Raw genomic sequence first — 25,224 nt, forward strand, 5'->3', positions numbered from 1 at the left:
GGTGAGCGCGGGGCCCGGGATCGGGCCGGGGGGGGGCCGGTGAGCGCGGGGCTCGGTACCGGCTAGGGGTGGGGGAAGAAGGAGGAGCAGAGGTCTGGTACCGGCATGAAGGGATGGGGGATCTGGCACCGGCTTGGGGCTGGGCAGCGCGGGACCTGTACAGGGCAGTTTGTTGGGGCTGGGGGCTAAGGGGTCACTGGACGCTGCCCGGTTGTTCTGGTGCTGGAGCTCGGTGGGAGGTGGATGTTTAGGTGGAGACGCGAAAGTGTCCTGCGTGTGGTGGGTCTGGCTTAGAGGCAGCCTGATGCCTGTTGAATGTGGAGAGAGCAGGGAGGGTCCCCTGTAGAGTTAGGATTCAGCAGCAGTCTTACTGTCACCTACTTTCAGAAACAGCCACCACTGTTCCCATAGAGATGGGCAGCGCCGGCTGGACCACATCTGCCAAGACAGGATTGCTTCCTACAGTTCATAGCAATAAATGCAGATCTTAACCAAGTGATAGGCCGGGATGCAGTGCAGTTGCAACTAATGAGGAATCTAGCGATTCCAGCACAGCCTATTCCCTGTGGGCTAGTCAACTGATAAATAATCAAAAGCGTGGCTGTTGTCTGGAAAGCCATGTTTGCATAGGGGTCAGGAAATTGACTCAGCATAGATCCTGCCTCTTTATTGAATTAGCATTGATACCTGTAGTACTGAGTCTCAATATTTTCCTCATCCTTTGAAACTAGTGACTCTGGTTATTGGTATTGGTACTTTTGGTAGCTTATAAATATTCTGCTTGATTTTTCCTTTAGTGTAATGTCCTTTCTATGTTATCACCTCTTATTTAGTAGTCACTAGATACATAAACTTGTAGCATCAATTCCTTTGAGCGTTATATAAAGTTACCTCTTGCTTTCTTTTCCAATGATTAGAAGCATAAGCTTTTTGTATAACTGGGATTCTCAAGTATGTTTTTGGATCAAATACTGTTCTCATTTTTGATTAACTCCCCTCGTGTTATACTGGTGTAAATGAAAGCAGAATTAGATCCTTCCTTGCTTGCTAGTCACCTCTCCAACCTTATTGTGCATCAGAGAATCTGCACAGCAGAGACACTCCATAAATGTACTGAGTGTGGGAAAAGCTGTCATGGGAACTCTACTTTTTTTTCCTGGTGGAATCCCTGCCTCATGGAGGATACCAATGTTCTAAATTTAACCTGTATTGAGAGAGAATAAGAGATTGCTTAAAGGGACAGCATTTCTAGAATAGAGTCTTATCCCGCAAGCATCACTCTGATTCCCATCAGTTGTTCCTCAGATCTCGCTTAATGGAAGATGCTGGGTGCTCAGCCCTTCTGAAAATCAGGCTCCTTATTTAAGTGCATGAATATGGGGCCTAATTTTAGGAAAGTCTTATCTTAAATTGTGTAGATTATAACATTTCTGTCACCTTATTAAACATCACAGAATCCACTCTGAGTATAAATTCGTGGTGGTTCTTCCCTTGGGGCATTGCATCACCTGAAGAAATTTGATGGAAGCCAGGCATTGTGTGTGCATGCGAGGTAGAACACAATTAAGGTGGTGGTTCCTTTTTAACATTCTCCTTCTCTCCCTCCTCACACGTTAACCTTAGAACACTGTCGTCTGCTTCTCACCTCTTGCACATTTTTTTCCCCTCGGTTTTTAATATTTTTATAAACACAGAAGAACTCACAATAGCTAATCACTATTTAAACAATTCCTCCGTGTGTATGTGTGTGTGTGCGTGCGTGGAAACACGCCTGCATATATATGTAAGGGGATTTTATGAGTTAAGGGCAGCTAATCAACAGGAGCCCTCACCCAGTGTCCCTCTGCTTTGGCTGCAGTGGGTTTCAATGGCCTGGGTTCTTAGCCACTAACTAGTGGTGCTTCCACCTGATTGTTTACAGTAATCAGGAACCGTACCTTACCTCCCAATGTCATTTTGATTATTCCTCACCCACTACTTATCCCTGTGACTAGCCTCAGACCTCATACATATATTCTTCTGACACCTCTCTAATGGATGAACCAACAATCAAGGTACACTTTATCTACAAGGGGAAATATAGAGGAAACATATAAAGGGAAGAGGAAGACTGATTTGGACTGCGTACATCCAGTAGCGTAGCTAGTGGGGTGCAGGGGAAGCAGCTGCTTCCCCTCAGCACATTTTTCAAAAGCGGCGCCTTAGGGGTTACCTTATATGGCGCCAGCGGCGGGGCCTGCTCCTCTCTGACGGGCAGCATGGCCGGAGGAGCCATGTGGGGGTGGCGGGCGTGTCTGGAGGAGCATGCCAGGCGGCCAGGTAGAGAGCGGGGACGGGCTGCGCTGCTGGGCCTGTTCGGGTCCAGAGCGCTTGGGCCGGGCCGGGGGGAGTATGCATGGCGGTGGAGGGCCGGGGGGAGCATGCGCGGCAGCGGGGCTGGGCTGGGCGCGTGCCGCCCGGCAATAGGGGGCCCGGTGGCTGGGGGGAGAAGCGCGAGGGGGGAGGAGGGTGGGTGCCTCGGCAGCAGCCTTGAGAGAAAGGCTCCGTTTGGCTGGGCTCAGTGCTGCTGGCCGCCCCTCTGAGAACGGCCCAGCTCAGTGCACCCGCGGCGGGAGAGGGGAGGGGGCGCTCGGCCGCCCTGGGAGGAGGAGGGGGGGCAGAGGTTGCTCGCCGCCGCTCGCCCTTCCCCGCAGCATCTTTCATGGCAGCAACATGGCGATGCCGGCGCAACCCCGCCGCGCGGCTCCCGTCAGCCCACTCCTGCTGCTCCTGCTGTTGGCCACCCCCACCGCCCACGGCTACAGCTTCCTGCAGGGCTGCAGCACTACACGGGAGTACCGGCCTGGCACCTGCCCCCCCAGGCTGCCCCTCGCTCCCTCGGGGCAAGGCGCTGTGGGGGGGTGGGGGGGGCTGGCGAGCACCCGGGTCCGGCACCCTCCCCGTGCTGCCCCATAGAGGAGCAGCGGGGGTAGGTTAGGTAGGTGCTCGGGTGGCGTGGACATAGCAGCTCCCTGGGTTTCAAGGAAGATGCCTCTGAAAGTGAGGTGTGGGGACAGCCCCTTGGGAGGGTGGGGGGCCTGGGACGCTGCCGAGTGCTGCTCCGGGGAATGGGTCCAAGGGGTAGCTGGCGCGGCCAGAGGAGTGATTGGGGCGGGGGGGCGGGGGAGGTGCAGCACGGCCGGAGGAACCAGCTGGGGGGGGTGTGTGTGTGCAAAGCAGCTGGAGGAGGAACTGGGGGGCGTGGCCAGAGGAGGAGCCAAGGGGGTGGGGCGCCTTTTTTATGTTTGCTCCCCCTGCTCTTAAAACCTGGCTACGCCACTGCATACATCTGTAATACCATACAACTCCCAAGTAACACTATCCCCAGGGTGGATTTCCATGGATTCGCAAGTCCATACTAGTGGGCTTGTAAGGCGGAGGAACCACATATCTTAATGAGTCATTCTAGACCTGAAGGTGCTTGAGTGCAGGGAGGTGATGAGGGTGCCAATTTGCCTAGGGGGCTGGCCTCTCTTTGGCAGCAATAGGCATTACTCATTGTGGAAAAAGTCTTCACAATGCAGGAGGGCCTCCTCAGTGTTTAAGTCCAGTTGGTCGCTCCCAGAATAGTTCAACGGACCCCTTTCAGGATAACATAGGCAACTCCCTCAGGGAGAGGAAGAGAGGCAAGAGATTGCCCGTGCCCCCTTGGGCAGAGCTTTCATCCCCCCTCCGATTGGCTCAGGCAGCCTTCCATTGCCTAGGGTTCACTTACTCTCAAGGCTCAGCACTGCCCCCATCCATTGGTGAGGTGAACACACTGCAGTCTTCCCCACCTCTCATCTGCCCACCAACAAGCTTGGTTCCCATTTTTGTCAGACCCATTAACCCAGGTTACATATATATATAAATAAAATGAAAAATTAGACTTGGAATGAACAAGATGTGCATGAAACATAAGCAATACCTCTACCTTGATATAACGCTGTCCTCAGGAGCCAAAAAATCTTACTGCGTTATAGGTGAAACCGCGTTATATTGAACTTGCTTTGATCCGCCGGAGCGCTGCTTTACCGCCTTATATCCGAATTCGTGTTGTATCGGGTTGCGTTATATCGGGGTAGAGGTGTATCTTGTGATCCTATGATGTTTTAACCATTACTTACCCTCTCGCCTTTTGTTCATGGTCATCCCTTGCTGTATTATGTGTGATTTAGGCCCCAGTCCTATAATTAGGTGCATACAGGCAGACTCCTGTACTCACACAGGTTTCCGTTGGCCTCAGAAGGGCTACAAGTGACATGTCTCTGCATGTCTTTTATTGCAGAAACAGGATTTAAAATTGTAAACTCAAGACAGGGGTTTGTTCTGTAGAGTGCTGTGCATGCCTGTGGTGCGATCTAAACAATAAATAATAATTTGGTACAATTTCCTTTTCTATAATCTTGTTTGTCTCTTGTTTTCCAGTCATTTTCTGCAAGCAATCAGTAGTCCCATTTTATGGAGGTGTTCAGGACTAAGCAAGTCAACCTGAGTTACACCAGCAACGTATGAACACTAAGGCCTACATTTGCAAAAGCATCCACTAACTTTCCATGCCTCCATTTTTGTGGCATGCCTGAGACACCTAGGGTCTGATCTTCAATGGAGCTGAGTACCTGCATCCCCAAATGCTGCCAACGGGAACTGTGGGCTCAGCACTCTGAAAAAGACATCCCAAGGGATTTCAAGTTGGGCATTCAAAAATTAGTGGACAGTCTTTGAAAATGTTGCCTTACTTGTTATGCAGATTTTTGACTCCTGTATTTTCACACGTGCCTTCAGTCTAATGTCACATGAGCAGCCTTATAAGGCTTATACTTCTGAAGATCGGGGGACGGACCGTTAGCCTGTATAAATTGATGTGGCTCTATTGATTTGAATGGAACTACATCAGTTTCCACATGTTAAGGATCTGGCCCCTGATAACTAGAATGTCATATTCTAAACTTGATTTCACTCTCCTTACAGTGCTACTGTAACTTCAAATTTAGTATTCATTTTCAGTTTTTACTTTTTTTTTTTTTTAACTGAAAGATTCCCTGGCTTTACAGAAGCCATTATTAAGTTTTTATTACTACCTGAATTTTGGAAGTGTCATAACTCCCAGGACTGCACCTGGAAGAGGCTGTGGAAAAGATGGAGGAAGCGAGGACACCATCTTCTCACACTGTCTCTTCCTTCACCTCTTCCACTTCTGCACCCACTCCAGAAGTAGAGATGGTGGTGCAGTAATCTGGACCAGAGTGGGAAGTCTGGTTAGAAGTACTGGAATGACTTAAGCACTAGTGTATATACTGTTGTCAAATCCCCCGCCCACCCCATATTTATCCATCCCATCTGTAAGTTGGCAATCAGCATTCAAAGCAAATAAGTTAGCGAACTACTTTTTATGCTAAAATGGGTCAAAAATGAAAAACTGTATACAACTATAAAAAGAAGAGGAGTACTTGTGGTACCTTAGAGACTAACACATTTATCTGAGCATAAGCTTTCATGGGCCAAAACCCATGCATCCGATGAAGTGGGTTTCAGGCCACGAAAGCTTATGCTCAAATAAATGTGTTAGTCTCTAAGGTGCCACAAGTACTCCTGTTCTTTTTGCGGATACAGACTAACACGGTTACCACTCTGAAACCTGTATACAACTATATTTCAGAATGTTTTGAAGATTAAAAAAAGGAAAAGAAAAGTGTTATTTACCTAAAAAACTGCAAACTTAATTTTTTGCACTGATTTTTCACTTAATTTTTTTTTCTAATCAGCCCTGATAAATTCCTGGGAAACTTTAAACAAGATAAAACCGGAAAATGAAGGGCCTTGTGTATTCAGTACATCTAGTTATTGACCAACAAATTTTTTGCCTTTCGCTGCTGAAAAGACTCTATACTAGAGACTGGTTTTTCCATGTCTACTTGTCCTGGTGAATATCTTATTGCTATTGACCAATGAAAAATGCTTCCAAAGAGCAAAGCTTTTTGCCTTTGGAATCAACCAGGTGGCATAAAACAGCAGGTATATTAAAAAAGCAGTCATTGGGGAGATTGCCTGCAAAATATTAAATCCACCCCACTCAGGGTCAGAACTGCAACTAATGTAAATCAGTATAATACCAGTGAAGTCAGTAGAGCGATGCTGATTGAGGAACTGGCCCTTTGTGCACGAGTTGAACACTGCTGAATTACCAGGTTACTCAGTATACTATAGAAAAAGTGTGAACGTTGCCAACAAAGTGCGGTTAAATGTAAGCTTGTTTGCCAAGTATTGTTGTCTCCTTCTTTGATTATGGTTATGAGAGAGCATTTTTATTTAAAAGATGAATGTGTATCGATTTTTCCAGCCTATTAGTCCTCCCTTCTGTGAATATGCGCAATCCTGATAAGCAGGCTAAAGAATCCAGTGGTTGTGGGAGCCCTTTGTTAAGCTTCTGGGAACATATTGCTGCTACCAAGAACAGTCTTGAGGTTTTATTTCTTAAAGAGACACTGTCAACCTGAAAATCACACTTCTGTCTGATGTTTTACTTGCTATTGTTACAAGTAATACCTTTATGTTTTATAAAACGCTAACAGACTAGAGGAAAAACAAATCTCATTTTAGTTGTCCATTTGCCAGCACTTTGTGTATAGTTCTGCTTCCCCTGTTGTTTTTCGTGGTCCTTTCACACAGCACCAGAGGAGGGAAATATTTTTAAAAATAGGACAAATTGGTTGTGAAGCCACAAAAAGTCAGACAGGCTCAGAGACAGACATTGTAGCTGAAACTTTTTTTAGCGCTTTAAAAAACTGACTAGATTTAAACTGACAATGTCCCTTTAAGATTGATTTGCTTGTATGAGACCCATCTCATTGTGACAGCAAACTACTCTAGCATATTTAATGGAAACAATAAATCTGGGGAAGTTCATACATTTTATGCCATCCTTATCAGGGAGTTTGTTATGAAGAAGCAAGTAGAGCATCCCGAAGAATTCCCCAGGGTGTAATATGCTGATGACTGAGTGAACCAACGTTGTAAACCATTTAAAAGGGCCATCACTTCAACTTTACAGCTAGCAGTGGCGAATGGACTAAGTCATAAATGTTAATGGTGCAGCCGGAGCTAATAAATGACAATATATAAAATGAGGTGACAAAAAAAAACAAAACCCAAAGTTATGTCTGCTGCTTCCTTTGTATAAAATCTAGGATAGATACAAAATTTCTCCTGTTCGGTCCCTAAAATTGTCTTCTGAATTAGCATAATGTTTCCAGGACAGCATCCCCAGCCACTTCTAACGGTGAATTTATCTCTATCTGAAAACAGAAATGAGTGTGTATCGTGCTCTTATATTGTGTACATCACGGCTTTCCGTTGCTGGTGCATTTTAAAAGCTGCAGTCAAAGAATATGAAAATCCTGCATTTTGTATGTGATAGGATTCTCCTGCAGTATTCCCTCTTGGTTCCTTCAGGTTGAATAGCATGCTTAACAGTGCCTGTGAGTAAAGCTAGGTAGGGAGCTATGATTTAAAAAAATGGTGGCCAAGGATCCTGACAGATACAAATGACCTCACTTGGGCTGGCATGCTAACCTCAGCCTTGAGGGCCTGATCCAAACCCTGTTGAAATCAATTGGAGTCTCCCCGTCGACTTCTTTGGGCTTTGATTCTGGGCCTGAAGCAGAAACTGACTCAAAGAAACATCTTTATAATCAAGATTAAAATGTTAAACTCGGGTCTTGCAGTCCTCATGAACGCAAATCCCAGTGGCTATAACAAAAGCTAGACGAATTCAAGGGCTCCAGGATCAGGCTCTAATTTCTTATTACTGCGGAAAGTACACAATGCATCAGGTTTGTCCCAACGCTGAAAGCAACTTCACTTGCCACTGAGCAGCAGCTCCTATAGATCTGGTTTTAGGGAAGTTTAGTCAAAACTTTACCACTAGGGGGCACTAATCACCTTCATTACTTTAGCTCTGCAAAACTTTGAAAAAGAGGGAAAATATTCTCCCTTCAAAAGTTCGTCTATAACAGGATTCAAAAAGATCTAGATAAATTCATGGAGGATAGCTCCATCAATGGCTATTAGCCAGGATCGGCTGAGGTGGTGTCCCGAGCCTCTATTTGCCAGAAGCTGAGAATGGGCGACGGGGGATGGATCAGTTGATGATTACCTGTTCTGTTCATTTCCTCTGAAGCACCTGGCATTGGCCACTGTCAGAAGACAGGATACTGGGCTTGATGGACCTTTGGTCTGACCCAGTATGGCCGTTCTCATGTTCTTACTAGTGTTACTGCAAAGCACTGTATTGCATGGATCCAGTTTTTGATTGACAGTATATACTATGCATGCATCCTAGCAAATATTCTGTAATTCCAAACTGTAGTTCTATTGTTGTGTTGCTTGTTATTTAGATCCGAAAGGCAGTTCAAATATGCCAGCACTAACACATGCCCACTTATGCATCTAGTGGTTCCATGTCTCTTAGGTTTGGTTGGGATGTTCCTGTGATCCTGAGAAATTCGGAAGAAATAGAATCCAGCGTAAGAGTGTCCAAAAAGCAGATGAGACAAGTGAAGAATCCTTTTGGCCTAGAAATTCCGCATCCTGCTGCAGTTTCCATAACAAGTCAGTGGATTTTTTTTCTGTTCGGTTTTATTCAATGCCCTTTCCCCACCTATCGCTCCCAGCCATAATGTGTTTCCTTACACAGTCGCCATAGAAATAGCTATATTTCTACCAAAACGTTGTGTGTTTTAAAGTGGCACTGTCAATATTGTGAGGCTCAAAAATTGGATTTTTTTGTGTGTGTGATATACACTTTATTAATAAACCCTGCTCTAGTGCCAAATATTTTCAGTGATAAAAAACAACTGGAGATGATACAATACTGGACACACCTTCATTCATTGTGAAATCCATCCCATCCACTTACAGTCTAAAGAACTGGGCCCCATGCGGGTGAATTGCAGAGAGGCAGGGGATCTGTGCCCTTCTGCACCAATTGGGAACAGTGAGCTCAGCTGATGAGCAGCTTTCCACTGCAGCTTATGGGCTGGTATAGGAGCCCCTTCATGGCCCTTGGACGAAGTGTTGGGGCAGCTGGATCTATATAAATGTAATGCCACGTCTCAGCCCCGCCCCCTTACTCCTAATCTCCTCCTGTATGGCTGTCCACACCAGCCAAAGAAGAAAGATATTTGGATGTGCTTGTGATGTAAACCCAAGTGGCGGCTTGCAGTGTGTTTGGTTTTTTTTAAGTCCTGCTTTGTTCAAACATCCAGTCCGTTCCAGAGCTGCCGCAGAATTCCGGAGATCCTCCCCCAACCTGTGTCAGTCGGGCAGCAAACCTGTAAAACTTTCCTGTATGCAAATAAAAAGCGCGGGAGTAATGAGCTCAAGTGTCTTCATCCCTTTTCCCACAAAGAGTCTTTGCGTTACAGGGCCGGAATTTCCAGAAGCACCGACCACTCCCATTCAGGCACCTGAATAATTGATCAGCGTTTGAAAACAGCTCAGCATATTGGGTGTTGGGTGCTTCTCTAAATCTGACTATATTTGCTCCTTAAGTGGGAGCTGAGCTCCTCTGAAAATCTGTCCCAAACTGTGGGTGCTGAGTTCTTGAAAGTCTGGCCTACACCTCTTTTTAAAATCTGTCCCTAATGGCTAAATAGTGCTGTCTCCTGCACTGATAACAAGTGGGGAAAGAAACATGGCAGATACTTTCATCCCCACTATGCACACGCAATAGGGCCTGATTCTTCCATAAAGCACAGGAGCATGCTAGGATGTGGGTCTAGTTAAATATCATTTTCCAAACGGCATAGTCTTTGGGGTAGGAGTCATACTCAGCCCCCTAAGAGAGCTAGTACATATAATGCTGTCAGCAGGAAACCTTACCCTGCATGAGGTGCCCATGGAGCAGCAAAAGGCACCTCCTGGCCTTCCCCTTTTGAGTGCTCTAAATCCACTCTAAATTAAAAAAAAAAATCTGGGTACTGGCATTGCTTTCCATCTGCTGCCTTTAAGGAATTACGGCTGGTAAATTCAGGATTCCTGTATAGTGGTGAGCTGATGAAGCTTGCATTGTGTAGGATGCATTTTCTTTTCATGCTCTTCTATGTTGTTCTCTCAGGGGGTATAACACTGACACCTGATTGTCTGGAAGACTGTATCCTTACATGCTACTGGGGATGCAGTGTTCAAAAACTACACGAAGCTTTGCAGAAACACGTCTATTGCTTCAGAATAAAGACTCCGCAGGCACTAGAAGATGCTCTCTACGGCGAATACCTCTATCGGCAGCAGTATTTGTATCCTTTAGTTAAAAACAATATTTTGACAAACTCTGCTCATTTTCTGGCACGCTGAGAATTGAGCCCCATGAACAGTCTGCAGTTTTTGGCACCGTGTATTTATGAATGAATAAGATTGAGAATACTCTTAGTGCAAGTGCCACATTTGTCTTCAATTGCAGTGACATTGATTGTTTTCCTTTACACAAATAAAGCATTAAAAAAACTGACAAGGAAGAAAAATACTGTCAGTTGCCAGAAGATGCTCAGATTGCAGGCTTTGGCCGAGTGCCTAGATCTCGTTACCCACTGGTAGCTTTGTTGACTTTAGCTGACGAAGAAGACAGAGAAATATACGACATTGTGAGTAATTTTAGAATGTATGGCAGGACACTGTACTGATGTGTTTGGATGCTTTAGAACGTACAGTAGGATTGAGTAGAAAGACTGGCTTGCTCTTCTCGCGTTGGCTGAAAACAGAATGTGGGCCTCACCTCTGCACCAATGATGGCTCCCTAAACAGAGGAACCTGGTGCTCCTGATGTGCATGGGGTAGGGATGAGTATATGTGTGGGCCAGTCAGGAAGTGCTCACAACACAGAGCTCATATCCGTGAAGGTCTTTGTGTGCTAGCACATTGAAGTAGGGCATGAGGGCTAAAGAAGTGTCAGGCCCGGGTATCAACCACTGCAAATCCTTCTTTCCCCTACCCTATGGAGTGTTGTGGAGCCTTTGATTTGGTTTAGCCTTTGTAACTTCTGTGGGTCAAGAAGAGGGATTCACCCCAGTACCTGGCAGAACTATTTGGACTGATCTCTGGGGAGAGGATTAAGACTGTAAGAATTGCCGTATCAGATGAGACCCATTGTTCATCTTGTCCAGTATCCTGTCCTTGACAATGGCAACACTGGATGTTGCAGAGAAAGTTGTGAAAATCCCACAGTAGACAGATACTTAGTAATCTACTCCCCATGAAAACCTTCTCCTAATTACTAATAGTTAGAGATTAGCTTAAATGCTGAAGCAAGAGGTTTAATATCCCTTCCAAAACTTTTTTTTCTACAGAGGAATTGATTCTAGTTCCTGAATGTCCAATGTGCAATATGTGTATTTATCCAGTGTCTTTCTGAGTTTAAATGTTATATTTTGTTCCAGTAGCTTTAGGTGCATGAACACTAATGTATATGGAGGCATACACATTTGAAGGCAAACTCCCCAATACACTTGACCTTCTCTACATACTAATATAGAAATCATGGCCAAAATAATACCCAGGAAAACTTACATATTACCTTTTCCAACTATTCCTATCCCTCAACTTCCTGCTACTCCACCATAAAGGCCTCAACAGAAGAATGTATCCAGCTCTTCCCCCAGTCAGTACATCCAAGTATGCTTATAATTCAATTTAGTTTAATAAAGATAAAATGTAGATTTAACAAACTTGAAAGAAGGTTTCTTAAATTAACATGAGAAAGCTGGATTGTTTACCATGACATTTTTTGCACCATTTACCAGGGGAGAAACCCACTTTATTTTCCCTTTTTTTTTTTTTTTTTTCTTTTGTAGAAGTTTTTCTTTCTGATCTTTGTCATTGTCAAACACCCTTCAATTGGCCAAAGCAGCAGAAGCAGAATCCACTTGTACGTTAAAAGCAGAAACAGATTCTAGACTTTTTCATGGTCCAAATGGAAGGATTAATGTAACTTTGATGCAAAACTTCAAAAATATAATCACTAAATGAAAATGGTAAATGCTGAAATATTCTTAATCAAAAACATTTTTGATATGTAAAAACCTTAAGGAAACAATTTTATATTTAAGTCTAACAATACATCCAAGGTAAACCTCTGGTATGTTCCCCTGCAAACTCATGCTTGGTTTTTTTAATAGCTGTCACACAACTGGCATTTGTTGGTACATAAATAATGTGTGGTTTTTTTAATTGAGCATGGGATTGTAGGAATCATGAGTTTTCATGCATCAAAGGTCTCATCTATGTGGAGAAAGTGAAATGTATTTATCAGAAATCACAGCTAACACATTTAAAATATGTTTATTATTTAAAGGACCACCAAATGTTTAAAAGACCACAGTGGGTTGACCATGACCTGACCCAATTTTAAATGCCACTGATAATGTCTACAATAGTTAATTTATAATAGGTAGTGTTAACTTAAACACATTAGTTAATATGTTCTTCGTGTAGACAAGGTCCAGGAGGGAGAATCCTATATAACGATGATACAGCCTGTCATTCCTGTGTTGTTCCACTTCATTACTCACCAATCCTGGTGTGTAGCAATGGCCTGAAATTCATAGAATCATAGGAAGGGATGGGACCTCAAGGGGTCAAATAGTCCAGTCCCCTGCACTCATGGTAGTACTAAGTATTATCTACTAGACCATCCCTGACAGGTGGTTGTCTAATATATTCTTAAAAATCTCCAGTGATGGAGATTCCACAACCTCCCTAGGCAATTTATTCCAATGCCTAACTACCCTGATAGGAAGTTTTTCCTAATGTCCAATCTAAATGGCCCTTGCTGCAATTTAAGCCCTTTGCTTCTTGTCCTATCCTCAGTGTTTAAGGAGAACAATTTTTCTCCCTCCTCCTTGTAACAATCTTTTACTGTACTCGAAAACTGTTGTTGTGTCTTCTCCAGATTAACAAACCCATTTTTTTCAATCTTCCCTCATAGGTCATGTTTTCTAGACCTTTGATAATTTCTGTTACTCTTCTGTGGACTTTCTCCAATTTGTCTACATCTTTCCTGAAATATGGTGTCCAGAACTGGACACAACTCCAGTTGAGGTGCAGAGTAGAGCGGAAGAATTACTTCTCGTGTCTTGCTTATAACACTCCTGCTAATACATCCCAGAATGATGTTCTGGGTTTTTTTTGTTTTTTTGTTTTTTGTTTTTTGTTTTTTTTGCAACGATGTTACACTGTTGACTCATATTTAGCTTGTGGATCACTATGACCCCCAGATCCCTTCCGGCAGTACTCCTTCCTAGGCAGTCATTTCCCATTTTGTATGTGTGCAACTGATGTTTCCTTCCTAAGTGGAGTACTTTGCATTTGTCCTTATTGAATTTAATCTTATTTACTTCAAACCATTTCTCCAGGTTGTCCAGATCATTTTGAATTTTAATCCTGTCCTCCAAAGCAGTTACATCCCCTCCCAGCTGGTATCATCTGCAAACTTTATAAGCATACTCTCTGTGTCATTATCTAAATCATTAATGAAGATATGGAACAGAACTGATCCCAGACCCAGAACTGATCCCTGCAGCACCCCACTTCGTATGCTCTTCCAATTTGACTGTGAACCACTAATAACTACTCTCTGGGAACGGTTTTCCAATCAGTTATGCACCTACCTTATAGTAGCTCCATCTAGGTTTTATTTCCCTAGTTTGTTTATGAGTAGGTCACGCGAGACAGTATCAAAAGCCTTACTAATGTCACGATATACCACATCTACTGCTTCCCCCTATCCACAAGGCTTGTTACCCTGTCAAAGAAAGCTATCCGGTTGGTTTGACACAATTTGTTCCTGACAAATCCATGCTGACTGGTTACTTATCACCTTCTTATCTTCTAGGTGTTTGCAAATTGATTGCTTAATTATTTGCTCCATTATCATGGCTAGATGAGTTTTTATTGAATCACTTGCTATGTACACAACATAGGTAAAATGAAGCAACCGCATGGGCAGAGTGGGATCCAAATAACCATGTTTACTAACTATATATGAGATGCAAGGGCCAGCTACATATGGGATTAAATTAATAGAGAATTAAAGGATAGGAATATAATGCCAGTGAACATGGTTTTATGGAAGATAGGTTTGTTTGACAAAACCTATTTCATTCTTTGAGATTACAAGTTTGGTTGATAAAGGTAACTGTGTAGATGTAATCTACTTTCTTTGTAAGTTGTGTGACTGAGTACTGCACAATGTTCTGATTTAAAAAATTAGGACTAAACAATCTCAGAAAAGTACACACTAAATGGATTAAGAACTGGCTGATAGATCTCCCAAAGTAGTTGTCAATGGGGGTGTTTCTGGAGAGATTCCAAAGGGATGGGGACTAGGCCTGATGCTATTCAACATTTTATCAGGAATCTGGAAGTAAATATAAAATGACTGCTGATAATAAAATGTGTGGCTGTCACTCTAGCCTTTTATTTTATTTAAAGTGAATTTAGTAATGTTGTATTAAACCACTGTGGGTTCGGCTCTGGTGGCTACAGTTTCAAGCTCAGAGTGAACATCACCTCTGCTGTCTGCTTCAGATTTAGAGCCTCTAGGAACACATAAAGACCAGAGATAGTGACCCCACATATATTCACACGTATAAGGTCTAGTCTGCTTTACAAGTTTTATTAAAGTTACAATTAAGGTTATGATTAGACATGCATATAGAAATCGTATAAAGACCTATGCTAAAGTTACAGATATAGTCATAATCACATCCTTAACGATATTCTGATGAATTCCTTCCAATTGATTATCAGTCGAGGGATGATTCCTGCTGGTGTTTTCCCGTAGGCAACTCATTTTACCCAGTCTGGGAGCCCTATTTTATCTTCTGATTCTAACTTCACCTAATACTCTGCACATGTGCATGAAGGTGTCCACCCTCTTTTTCCTCATTTGCATTGTGTCCCCTAAGAATACTAGGTAACCCCATTTTTCATAGGTTGTTTATAGTTCCTTTTGTTCTCATTAGCATTTACGCACATCGATTAGGGCATTTGTTAGAAGAAATGTGACTACCGGGTACCTTGTAGTCCAAAATTAACTTTGCAGTTAATTTTTCACAATGCCACTCATTGGCACATCTTTTCCCGTAATCTTGTGGCATTGGATTATTCTTTGGTCACTATCTTATGTCAAGCATTGCTTAAGCTTCTGGCCTAGTATGGCTAAGCTGACATTTTATAGGCCTCAGCCTGTGGGCCTTAAATTTTAATCCTACTTACTTAGGTGCCTAATACATACTTATCCCTTCTGACTACTGGTCAACTTTATACTTGGATAATTCTGCTCTTAAATCTATTCAACGTACAATGACTATAAATGACATGACATGTTAGTTAATCAGAATATCACACAATAAATAAACAATAAATAACAATGAGGGCAGGGGAATCATACAGAGCAGTCTGGATTGTTTGGTAAGCTGGGCCCATTCAAACAAAATGTGATTAAATACAGCCACATGCAGATAAGGAATGCAGCTCATACCTACTGGACTCCGAAAAGGATTTAGGGTTTACAGTGGGCAAGCAACTTAACATGAGCTCCCAGTGCCAGGCTGTGACAAGAAGGGTTAATGTGATCCTTGGATGTATAAACACGGGAGTACTGAGTTAGGAGTAAGTGAATGATTTTTACCTCTGTGTCCTGCATTCGTGAGACCAATAACTGTCCACATTTTAAAAAGGAAGTTGAAAAATTGGAGAGGGTGCAGAAAAGAGCCACAGGAATGATTTGAGGTCTGGAGAAAGTGCATTAGTGAGAGGCATAAAGAGCTTAATCTTTCTGATAAGCTGAAACTGACTGAGAGTTGATTTGATTACAGTGTGTAAGTACTTAGTGGGGAGAAAAATACCAAAATGCTCCTAATGTAGTGGAGAAAGCGGAACAAGAACCAGTGTCTAGAAAACTGAAGCCAGAGAAATTTAAATTAGAAATTAAAACCAGATGTTAAGCAGTGACGGTGATGGTTAAATCTGCTAAGGGGAGTGGTGGATTTTCTATATCTTAATGTCTTCAAGACTGGTTGCCTTTCTGGAAAATATGATTATGATTAAGCCAAAATGCACATTATGCTTTAGTCAAACAAGTTATTGGGCTCAATAATGGAGTAACTAGGTGAAATTTAACAGCCTGTAATATCCAGGAAGTCAGAGTTAATGGTCCCTTCTGGTCTTAAACTCTATGAATCTATGTACACTGCTGCTTCTCCTGGGTTTTTTAGCAGCTTCTGAAACACAGAGGATAGTGAGAACCCTAACAGTATGTCCACACTGTAGTTAGACACCCATGGCTGGCCCGTGCCAGCTGACTTGGGCTTGCGGGTCTTGGGCTGTGGGGCTGTTTCACTGCAGTGTAGACTTCTGGGCTCGGACTGCAGCCTCAGCTCTGGAACTCTCCCACCTCGCAGGGTCCTTGGACTCAGGCTGGAGCCCAGGCTCTAGGTCCCTGCAAGGTGGGAGGGTCCCAGAGTTGAGGCTGCAGTCCGAGCCCAGAAGTCTACACCACAGTGAAACAGCCCCACAGCCAAAGCCCCATGAGCCTGAATCAGCTGGCACGGGCCAGCTGTAGATTTTTAATTGCAGTGTATATGCACCCACAGAGGGTTTGCATACTATTTTAAGGGATACTACTCAATATATTCTACTGTTCTATTATATATTTTTTTTCTTGTGAACTAAAACATGGTTTTAATAATGCAGCTGTAGACCAGGTCCCATTTATTAAGCGGGGATCTATGTAATAATCATTGCTTATTGCAAATAGTGCAACTACACTGGGTCGAATAGAACTGGGGCTGTTGGCTCTTAAATTCTTGTGATCTAATACCAATCTGTCATCCTGAGTACAGGTCTGTCGCATCTTACGAGCATTTAGCATGCGCGATTTCAGCTTTACGCGGTCGGCAAAAACAAAATGAGAAAAATAATTTTAATACTGTACCTGTGGTGCGGGCAATTTCGCTCTCCATTACACTCGTAATTTTGACTATACACGATTTTTGCTTTACGCGCTGACTACGGAACGTAACCCCAGCGTAAGATGCGACAGACCTGTATTAGGGACATCTTGATGCCAAAACTAAACAAATGGATCACTATTAAGATGTAAAATATCCTGTGATTAAAAAAATGAAGCTCTAGCTAGCCCTGGGGGATAGTAAATGTGATTAGTATAAATACATATGTTTAATTCATTTAAATCTCTGCATGCTTTATATTTGCATTAGCTAACTAGAGGTATCCTAAATGCATGTCTGATCCCCAAGCTTGTTAAATAACTTTAAACAAAAACATCTTGTAGATTCCTTTTTCTTCCGAGAGCCTTGGAATTTGCAATAATATTGGGCTTCTCTCTCTTCTTTACAATCCATTATAGTTGGTTGGTTCTTTTCTTGGCTTGAAAACAATACATAAGCATAAAATACTATTATTGTCAGCAACGTGACTGTAAAAATCAGTCTGTGGTTCCATATCTTGTCCTTCTCAGTGACTTTTATGTCCTGTATTTGCTCTGTTTACAGGCTGAATGATGATACCTCTAAATGCCATCTGGGGTCTGAAAACCAACTTCTGGGTGTTTTGTGGTAGCAAGGAGAACACAAATAGGAAAGTGACAGTGGAGGTGTTCTCCCTTTACATCATCAGTAACAGATTCTGCAGTCAGAACTTAGCTGAAAAGGTTACTGCTATTGTCCAAGGCAGGCTAGAATCCAGCCACAGAAGAGCAAGTCGTATTGGACTTGTACTATATACGGTTCTTTAAGGCCAGATTGTGATTGGCTTTTACTGGGTACTCAAGGAGTTTCCCTCCCTCACCCCCTCTTTGTGTGCCCCTGTGCAAGAGCCAGTCACAATTTCAGTCATGCTCTCTCTGGATGAGATTCATTGCTGTGCAGTGGTCCAGTATGAGGCACGTACAATAGTAAACAGTAATGTATTATCGTAGCATCTAGGAGCTCTAGTCATGGACCAAGACCCCATTGTGCTAGGTGCTGTACAAACACAGAATTTAAAGACAGCCTCTGTCCCAAAGAGGTTACAATCATCACTTAAGTCCCCAGTTAAGCAAGGTATTTAAGCATTTGTCTACTTTTGACTACATGTGCTTAAGTGTTTTTCTGGTTGGAGCCCAAGTCCATTAGTTGGGAGCAGTAGTAGGATAATCTTCACTGTGGATTAGCCACAGAAGAAGTTCTGCAGCACAGAGTGGCTGTAGAATCTGATGCTTAGATTGGTCTGTTTGATCACATGTTCAACAGCTATATGGGACAGTACCGTAAGCAACCCTTAGAAACAAGACAAACAGTTAAACAGGCTATGGGCTGGTCTACGCTGGGGGGGGGGGATCAATCTATGATACGCAACTTCAGCTACGAGAATAGCGTAGCTGAAGTTGACATATTTTAGATCGACTTACCTCGCGTCCTCACGGCGCGGGATCGACAGCCGCGGCTCCCCTGTCGACTCCACTTCCGCCTCTCGCTCTGGTGGAGTTCCAGAGTCGACGGGAAGCACATTTGGTGATCGATTACTACCCACCGATCCGGCGGGTAGTGGAGACGTACCCTATGAAGAGACATAAACTGAACCATATACTTGTTTTACCTTGTCTAATCTCTGAATAGACTCCCTATTGTTTGTATGTGATGTGCATGTCACTGCACGTATATAAATCAACAAGGAAGGAGATAGTGCTAAATAAAACTTCTGTTTTTAGATTTCAATGGTGTCCGTAATTCATATTCCTGATGAGAGTTACAGACTTTCCTGCCGAATATTATATCAGTATCTACTTCTGGCCCAAGGTCAATTTCATGACCTTAAGGTAAGCTGTGTTCTGAGTCTTACTTCACTCTGCAATATTCATTTAGTTTGTGTAGACAACAGTTACCCTAAATTGGTACAGTATCTAGCTTTTTCAGTCTGTTAATATGCAAGGAACTGGATGATGGTTAAATTTATCTTGTCACTAAATTAGTTCCATGCAAACTTACAATGCAACCTACGTTCGTATCTGAAAATGTCTGAACTCTCCTACAGAAATCCCTTATTTTTTATATATTTATATTCCAGGCAACCCCAGGCCCTCCTGATTTATCAAAGTGGTAGTAACAGATTGACAGGAATAATAGCTGCAAATATTAGAGTATTCAGAATGGGCCTGATCCAAAGCCCATTGAAGTCAATGAGAGTGCTTCTGATGACTTTGGATTGGGCCAAGTGTGCAGCATAAAATCAGTGTGCTGAAAGTGGATATTGAAAATAATTTATGATCACTTCTAAAGTCTTTGTTTTTCTATTATAACAGTAAAATACAATACACTCAATACACAGATAATGTCTATATAGTATCTATGAATTATAAAGAATGGGCCAACTTCATTCCTTGATGGAACTCAGTTGACTTGAAGTTTAAACCATGAATAGATTTATCTCAATAAGTCCAGCAATTTGTGTGGTAGATATTTGCTCCACATAACCCACCCTAAAATATCCCCGTATGCTTTATGGTGGGGGTACTGTTACCACATCAAACATACCATTGGCAATAAACAAATAATAATGGATCTGCATAATCACTACAATTTTGAATTGTGGGTACAAATTTGTGTTTATATACATAGATATACACTCTCTGTGTATATGGTATTCTAACTGCCTTTTTAAATAGAATATAAGAGCAGGTTTCCATCCAGATAGGTCAGTAGCCAGATATCTTCAGAAAGTTCCGTTTCCCCTTGCAATTGGACACTTTAGGAAGTTAATGTAGCCTTCAGTGTTACCCATTCTCTTAATGAGTCAGCTGTTCCTTTTCCAGTGCCTTGGAATTATATGCTTGACGTATATCGGTAATGCTGTTGTTTTACACACCATGTTTATATAGCATCATAAGTGTTAGGTAGTTCTTTGTGAACACAGACCCTTTGCAAACATGAAAGACCTATTCCCTGCCCTGAAGAGCTTGCAGTCTAGATAAAATGAGACAGGAAAACACAAGAGATGATAAAATGTGGTGGATCTGAAGGCAGAGAGAGAGTATGTGCTTGGTAGAAGAGATTAGGGACATAACTCCAGGTATATGGAGCAGCATGCTAGAAAGTACAAAGCCTTGACCAGAACCTACAGCCCTAGTTTATTGGGGGGGAGGGATAGCTCAGTGGTTTGAGCATTGGCCTGCTGAACCCAGGGTTGTGAATTCAGTCCTTGAGGGGACCACTTCAGGAGCTGGGGCAAAATCAGTACTTGGTCCTGCTAGTGAAGGCAGGGGGCTGGACTCCAATGGCCTTTCAAGGTCCCTTCCAGTTCTAGGAGATAGGATATCTTTATTTATTTATTTTAACCTCATCCATTGTAAACCTGTATAGCTCCACGGAAGTCAATGAACTACACTGATTGTGGCAGCTGGGGATCTGGTCCCTTATCTCTAATTTTCCCCTTAGTGTTTCTGCACCTCTTTATCTTCCCAAAATATACATAACTGAAGTCAAGGGATTTGTGTCCATTCACTCCAGGGCTGAATTTGGTTGTGTGTTGAACTTAATAGGAAGCATGTGTGTAGAGAGAAGAAAGGCCCCATTAGTTCGCATTTGCTCTATTGTAGATCACATTGGACTATAAAGACAACGTGCAATTACTGAATTCTGCTGAAACTTGGCTGTGTGTGTTTTGTCCATAGCAACTTTTCATGTCTGCAAGCAACAGTGTCCCGCCCTCGAGCAATGCCTCTGGAGAGAGCAGCACTGACAAAAGCTTGCTGGAAAAGGCTGGCCTGGCCGAAGTTGAATCAGAATTACATGAGGAAAACAGTAAAGACTGTGTCGTCTGCCAGAATGGAACAGTGAACTGGGTCCTCCTGCCTTGCCGGCATACGTGTCTGTGCGATGGGTGTGTGAAATATTTTCAACAGTGTCCAATGTGTAGGCAGTTTGTTCAAGAATCTTTTCCACTTTGCAGTAAAAAGGAGCAAGATCAAGATGACCCTGAACACATTTTCCAGGATGATCCCCACGGAGCAGACTTTTAGTGGAAAACCAAGAATTACCGAGTTGTACTCTCAAATGCGGGATGTAGAACCTAAAGCATTTTCTGTCCATGGGAGGAACTGCAGTGTAATTTTATGGTTTTGCTGTTAGTTACTAGACCAATTCAAGCATCCTTTTCATGTCTACACTGCATACAGTTACTGGAACACTGCATATACACTGGTAATATGGACAGAAGAAGTGTGTAGGAGATGTATGAAGAATGAGTTTTTTGATAACTGCTGACTGGATGTTCATGAAGTATTAGAGATTATTTTGACAAGTAGATTTAGGTGAGCTAAACATTAAAAAGAAAAGAACAAAGGCTTACATACAACTGAAATTGAAAGTACTTTTCCTATAATAATATATATAGGTTTTTAAATGTGAAGTTAGAAGAAAATATAATTTTAATCCTGTATAATTTAGATATTTAGCACTTTAAAGAATGAAAAATGAAGGAAACCAAATATTTAAGAATCTGTTCTTAGTTTCGGTATAAATCCGTATGTATTTATTTTGTATCTGACAGACTTGGCCATGGAAAGTGCTGGTCTGCTCTACTCCTGTTGAAGTTACTGAGAGTTAAGGATATTCAGGACATTTAGTGGTAATGGACCTTCTGTAATTGTATTTTGTTTTCTGCTGCTTTGAAAGAGATTTTGTGTGTGCACGCGGCCTGATCCAAAGTCCCTTGAAGTGATTGGAAATATTCCCATTGACAGTGAGTTTTACTTCAGGCTCCTACGACTATCGAGCGAGTAGAACATCTAAGTGAACCCACTGTGTATAGAATGCCACACTGCACTTATAGGGCTTTAACTCTTGCTAGTGTGACAGCTGTGGATTATGAAGGGTTAACTTTTGCAAGGAGAAGAGACTAATTAGTTTGGCAGCGTGTCCTGTTCCATGACATGGACAGCCTAGTCTGTGGGTTTGCCAACTCTCCCATACCCTTCATTACCTCTGCATGAATGAGAACAGGCTAACCATGTTACCTTCCCTCATATCACTAGTAAGAAAAGGAGCTGAAAGACAGCAGAAAACACAGTTGTCTTCTATCAAAAAAATAAATAAAATAAAAATGGGTGTTGAGAAGAGAAATGATGCTGTTCGCTTCTTAATACAGGAAAGGCTAATGTAATGCAGGGTGATGTAACTTCTAGGCCAAGACTTCTCCTCGGGTGGGATGAGACACCAAAGTAAAAATAGCAAACTCCCACCCTCACTATGGGAGATGGGCTTGGAGAGAAGGAGCAAATTGCTCCCTCCTCCTTGCTCTGCCACTGCTCCACCAGCCCCCCTCCATTCCCAGAGCAGCTTCTCAGGCCTCCCCCTTCCCTCCAAACAGCACTCACTCCGTGGAGGGAAAGCCTGGCTTCAAGAGGCATCTCCCAGCCTCTTTTACTGGAGCTGAGCACTGTGCACAGAAGGAGTCCCCAATCCAGAGCCCTAAATTATCTGCAGTTTCTTGCCATGACTCCAAATGCAAAAACCTTCATGGCCGGAATGGATTATGGGAACTGGAAGGTCGTGCCAAGAAGCCATGGGTGGTCTTTGGGAGGTTGAGAGACAATACATTAGGCCATCTGTGATTTATTAGGAAGTGGCGTGGTTTATTAAAGTGAGTATTGGGATTGCCTCTGGAATTCTAATCTCTGCTCCCCGTCACTCCATTGGTAACTAAGGAAGCATCACTTGCACCATGTATCAAACAGAGATAATAGCCAGGGGTGTTGTGAGGACTGAATGATGTTTGCCAAGAGTTTTTGAAAATGGAACGTGCTGGCTGGATGTTCAGTATTATTATTTCTAATTTAATTGTGTATTGACTATGAGAACATCTCTCACCACGCAGGTGCACTCCCAGAGAAAAAGTTGCAGTGTCCCAGAGCCACTCATCTGAGAGTCCCTGGGCAGGGTTAGCCCCTCTGAACATTGAGCCTCCTGTGCCCTGCATTACAGATGCTCTTTTTGGACACGCATCTGAAGAGGTGGGTTTTTTACCCATGAAAGCTTATACCCAAATAAATCTGTTAGTCTTTAAGGGGCCACCGGACTCCTCGTTGTTTTTTTTCCACAAGGAGTATTTCCCCTCGGCCCCTTCCCACCTGATTATACAGGTAGCTTCTCTTCCTTGATTCAGGGGGTATTTATTTATTTATTTGACAGGAGCACCTAGAGACACCAGCTCAGATCTGGCCCCATTGTGCTGGTGCTGTGAATACACATAACCTGCTGGGAACAGCTAAATAGACAATCTAAATAGACAAGGACAGGAATACAAGTAGAGGTGTAGAGAGGTGAACTGACTTGCTTAAGGACACATAGTAGGTCAGTACCATGGGTGGCAGGTGACCTGTCGGCTCAGGGAGGCTAGCTCCCACCCCTGCCTGAGGCCCCTCCGGAGCCCAGAGTCCTCCCCTCCCCACGGCTGCTAGCCCCTTCCCCCAACTCACCAGGCTGGGTGACGTGCAGCTCCCAGCCCCAGAGTGCCAGACAGGCAGTGCATGGCCCCCCCAGTCCCCAAGCACCGGGCGGTGCACAGACCCCCAAGTGCTGGGCGGGTGGCGCACAACCCCCACCCCCAGTGCCCCCAAGCACAGGGCAGGCAGCCCTCCACCAGTGCTGGGCAGCGTGGCCCCACTGCGTGAGGGCCCCTCAGCGCTCGGAGGCCCCAGCCACCCCAAGTCCCGGCCACAAGCCAGCCATGGCCTCCCTAACCCTGGCCTGAAGATGAGTGACCCGCCTGCCTGGGCTGGGGCCAAAGAGGAAGGGCATTAGGGCAAGCAGGAGGGGGCCTTCTGGGCAGAGCATAGGTAGGGCCACACCAGGCTCTTTCAGGAGGTACAGCCTTCCCCTACCTATGCCACACACCGCCCATGGTCAGTACCAGTGCTGGGAGGAGAACCCAGGCATCCTGAGTCCCACTCTAGTGCCTTGTCCATCAGACCACACGTGAGCCCTACCTCCCTGCAGTATAAGGGCTGGTTTACATACTACTTTCCCTTTGTCACTTTACAAATCAGTTTAGTTAAAGCAGTACCACCCCCTGGAGAGAATGCAGTTATACCAGTGTACAGGTGCTTATACCCTTATAGCTTATTCTTCCTCGAGTGCTAGCACATGTCCAACGGATACCACTAGGGGAAACATCTCTGACAGCCGTGCTCGGGGCACTCGCACACCTAAATCGGAATGGACGCGTGCACCACATCTCGAAGAACAAGTTACAAAAGGTAGGTAACCATTTTTTTTCTGTACATTTATGGGAATAATCTATGCTGCTGTAGACCCCTTTACAGCGATATAACTGCATCCACACTAAGGAGGGGGTTGTACTACTTTAATTAGGTCAGTTTCTGAACAGATACAGTTAAAGCTGTCTATTAACAAGTCCTAAGACTGGATGATGCCTTACAACCAAGTCTGAGAATTTAAAATGAAGTAATCACCAGCCATGGCTTTTTGCAATTAGACTGATCAAACATGTCCTGTTTATAATGCCTTCAGCCTTTTACTTTCCTCGAGAAGATGGGCAAGAATATAGTTGGGGGGGGAAAAAGCAAACAGCCTAATGGATATGTAACAACAACCCCTGTGCTGCCCAGGGAGGAGAAATGTCCCCATTTGTGTTGGACGCATGTGGAAGGCCATCAGACATGCTATCGTTGGCCGGCATCCTACCCCATCATCTGACTACCACAGTGAGTGGATAAGCCGGGCTTTGGTTCCATGGGTTTGTTTCTGTTGTTGCTGAGTTTTCCATCTGGTGCAAGGAATGTGCTGTGGAGAGTAACCGAGGGTCAGCTGAGTTTGGATAGTGGAGAGGCAGGATTTACCATGAATGGGGGTGTATAAACATGTTACGGTTACCACCTAGCCTTAGGGTGAACAACATGTGATGCACGATTCGAGCTGAACGCATGGGCGCCAATGTAGACAGCCCTCGGAGCCTTACACATGTGAGCATCAGGTCTTGTTTGTGAGGAAATCCAGCATGGCATTGCCCAGTCTGCTGTTTGTGCCTTCTGTGCCTGTTGTCACGCAGACGTGCCAGCCACCACTTATGCAGCCCTGCTGAGGAGTCACTGAAAAACAGCCTCCATATCAGTGCACAGAGGCATTATTCCTG

The 25,224-nt window shown here is 43.7% G+C and overlaps 1 protein-coding gene across 3 annotated transcripts in view; it reads left to right on the forward strand.

The window, feature by feature from the left end:
- Nucleotides 1-23,138, forward strand: part of CGRRF1 (cell growth regulator with ring finger domain 1) — a 28,382-nt gene extending 5,244 nt beyond the window's left edge. Inside the window, exons 2-7 of one of the 3 annotated variants that reach the window (XM_034768653.1) lie at nt 4,447-4,527; nt 8,489-8,628; nt 10,136-10,313; nt 10,511-10,658; nt 18,785-18,892; nt 20,744-23,138. In XM_034768653.1, the coding sequence (XP_034624544.1) occupies nt 8,565-8,628; nt 10,136-10,313; nt 10,511-10,658; nt 18,785-18,892; nt 20,744-21,091 (846 nt within the window). In that variant the 5' untranslated portion in view covers nt 4,447-4,527; nt 8,489-8,564 and the 3' untranslated portion in view covers nt 21,092-23,138. Of the gene's footprint in view, nt 1-4,446; nt 4,528-5,343; nt 5,361-8,488; nt 8,629-10,135; nt 10,314-10,510; nt 10,659-18,784; nt 18,893-20,743 lie in introns of those variants that run through there. The other 2 variants (XM_034768654.1, XM_034768652.1) reach the window with 2 other exon arrangements.
- Nucleotides 23,139-25,224: the final 2,086 nt, after the last annotated feature.

The sequence above is a fragment of the Trachemys scripta genome, chromosome 4 (genome assembly GCF_013100865.1).
Source record: "Trachemys scripta elegans isolate TJP31775 chromosome 4, CAS_Tse_1.0, whole genome shotgun sequence".
Lineage (NCBI taxonomy): Eukaryota > Metazoa > Chordata > Testudines > Emydidae > Trachemys > Trachemys scripta.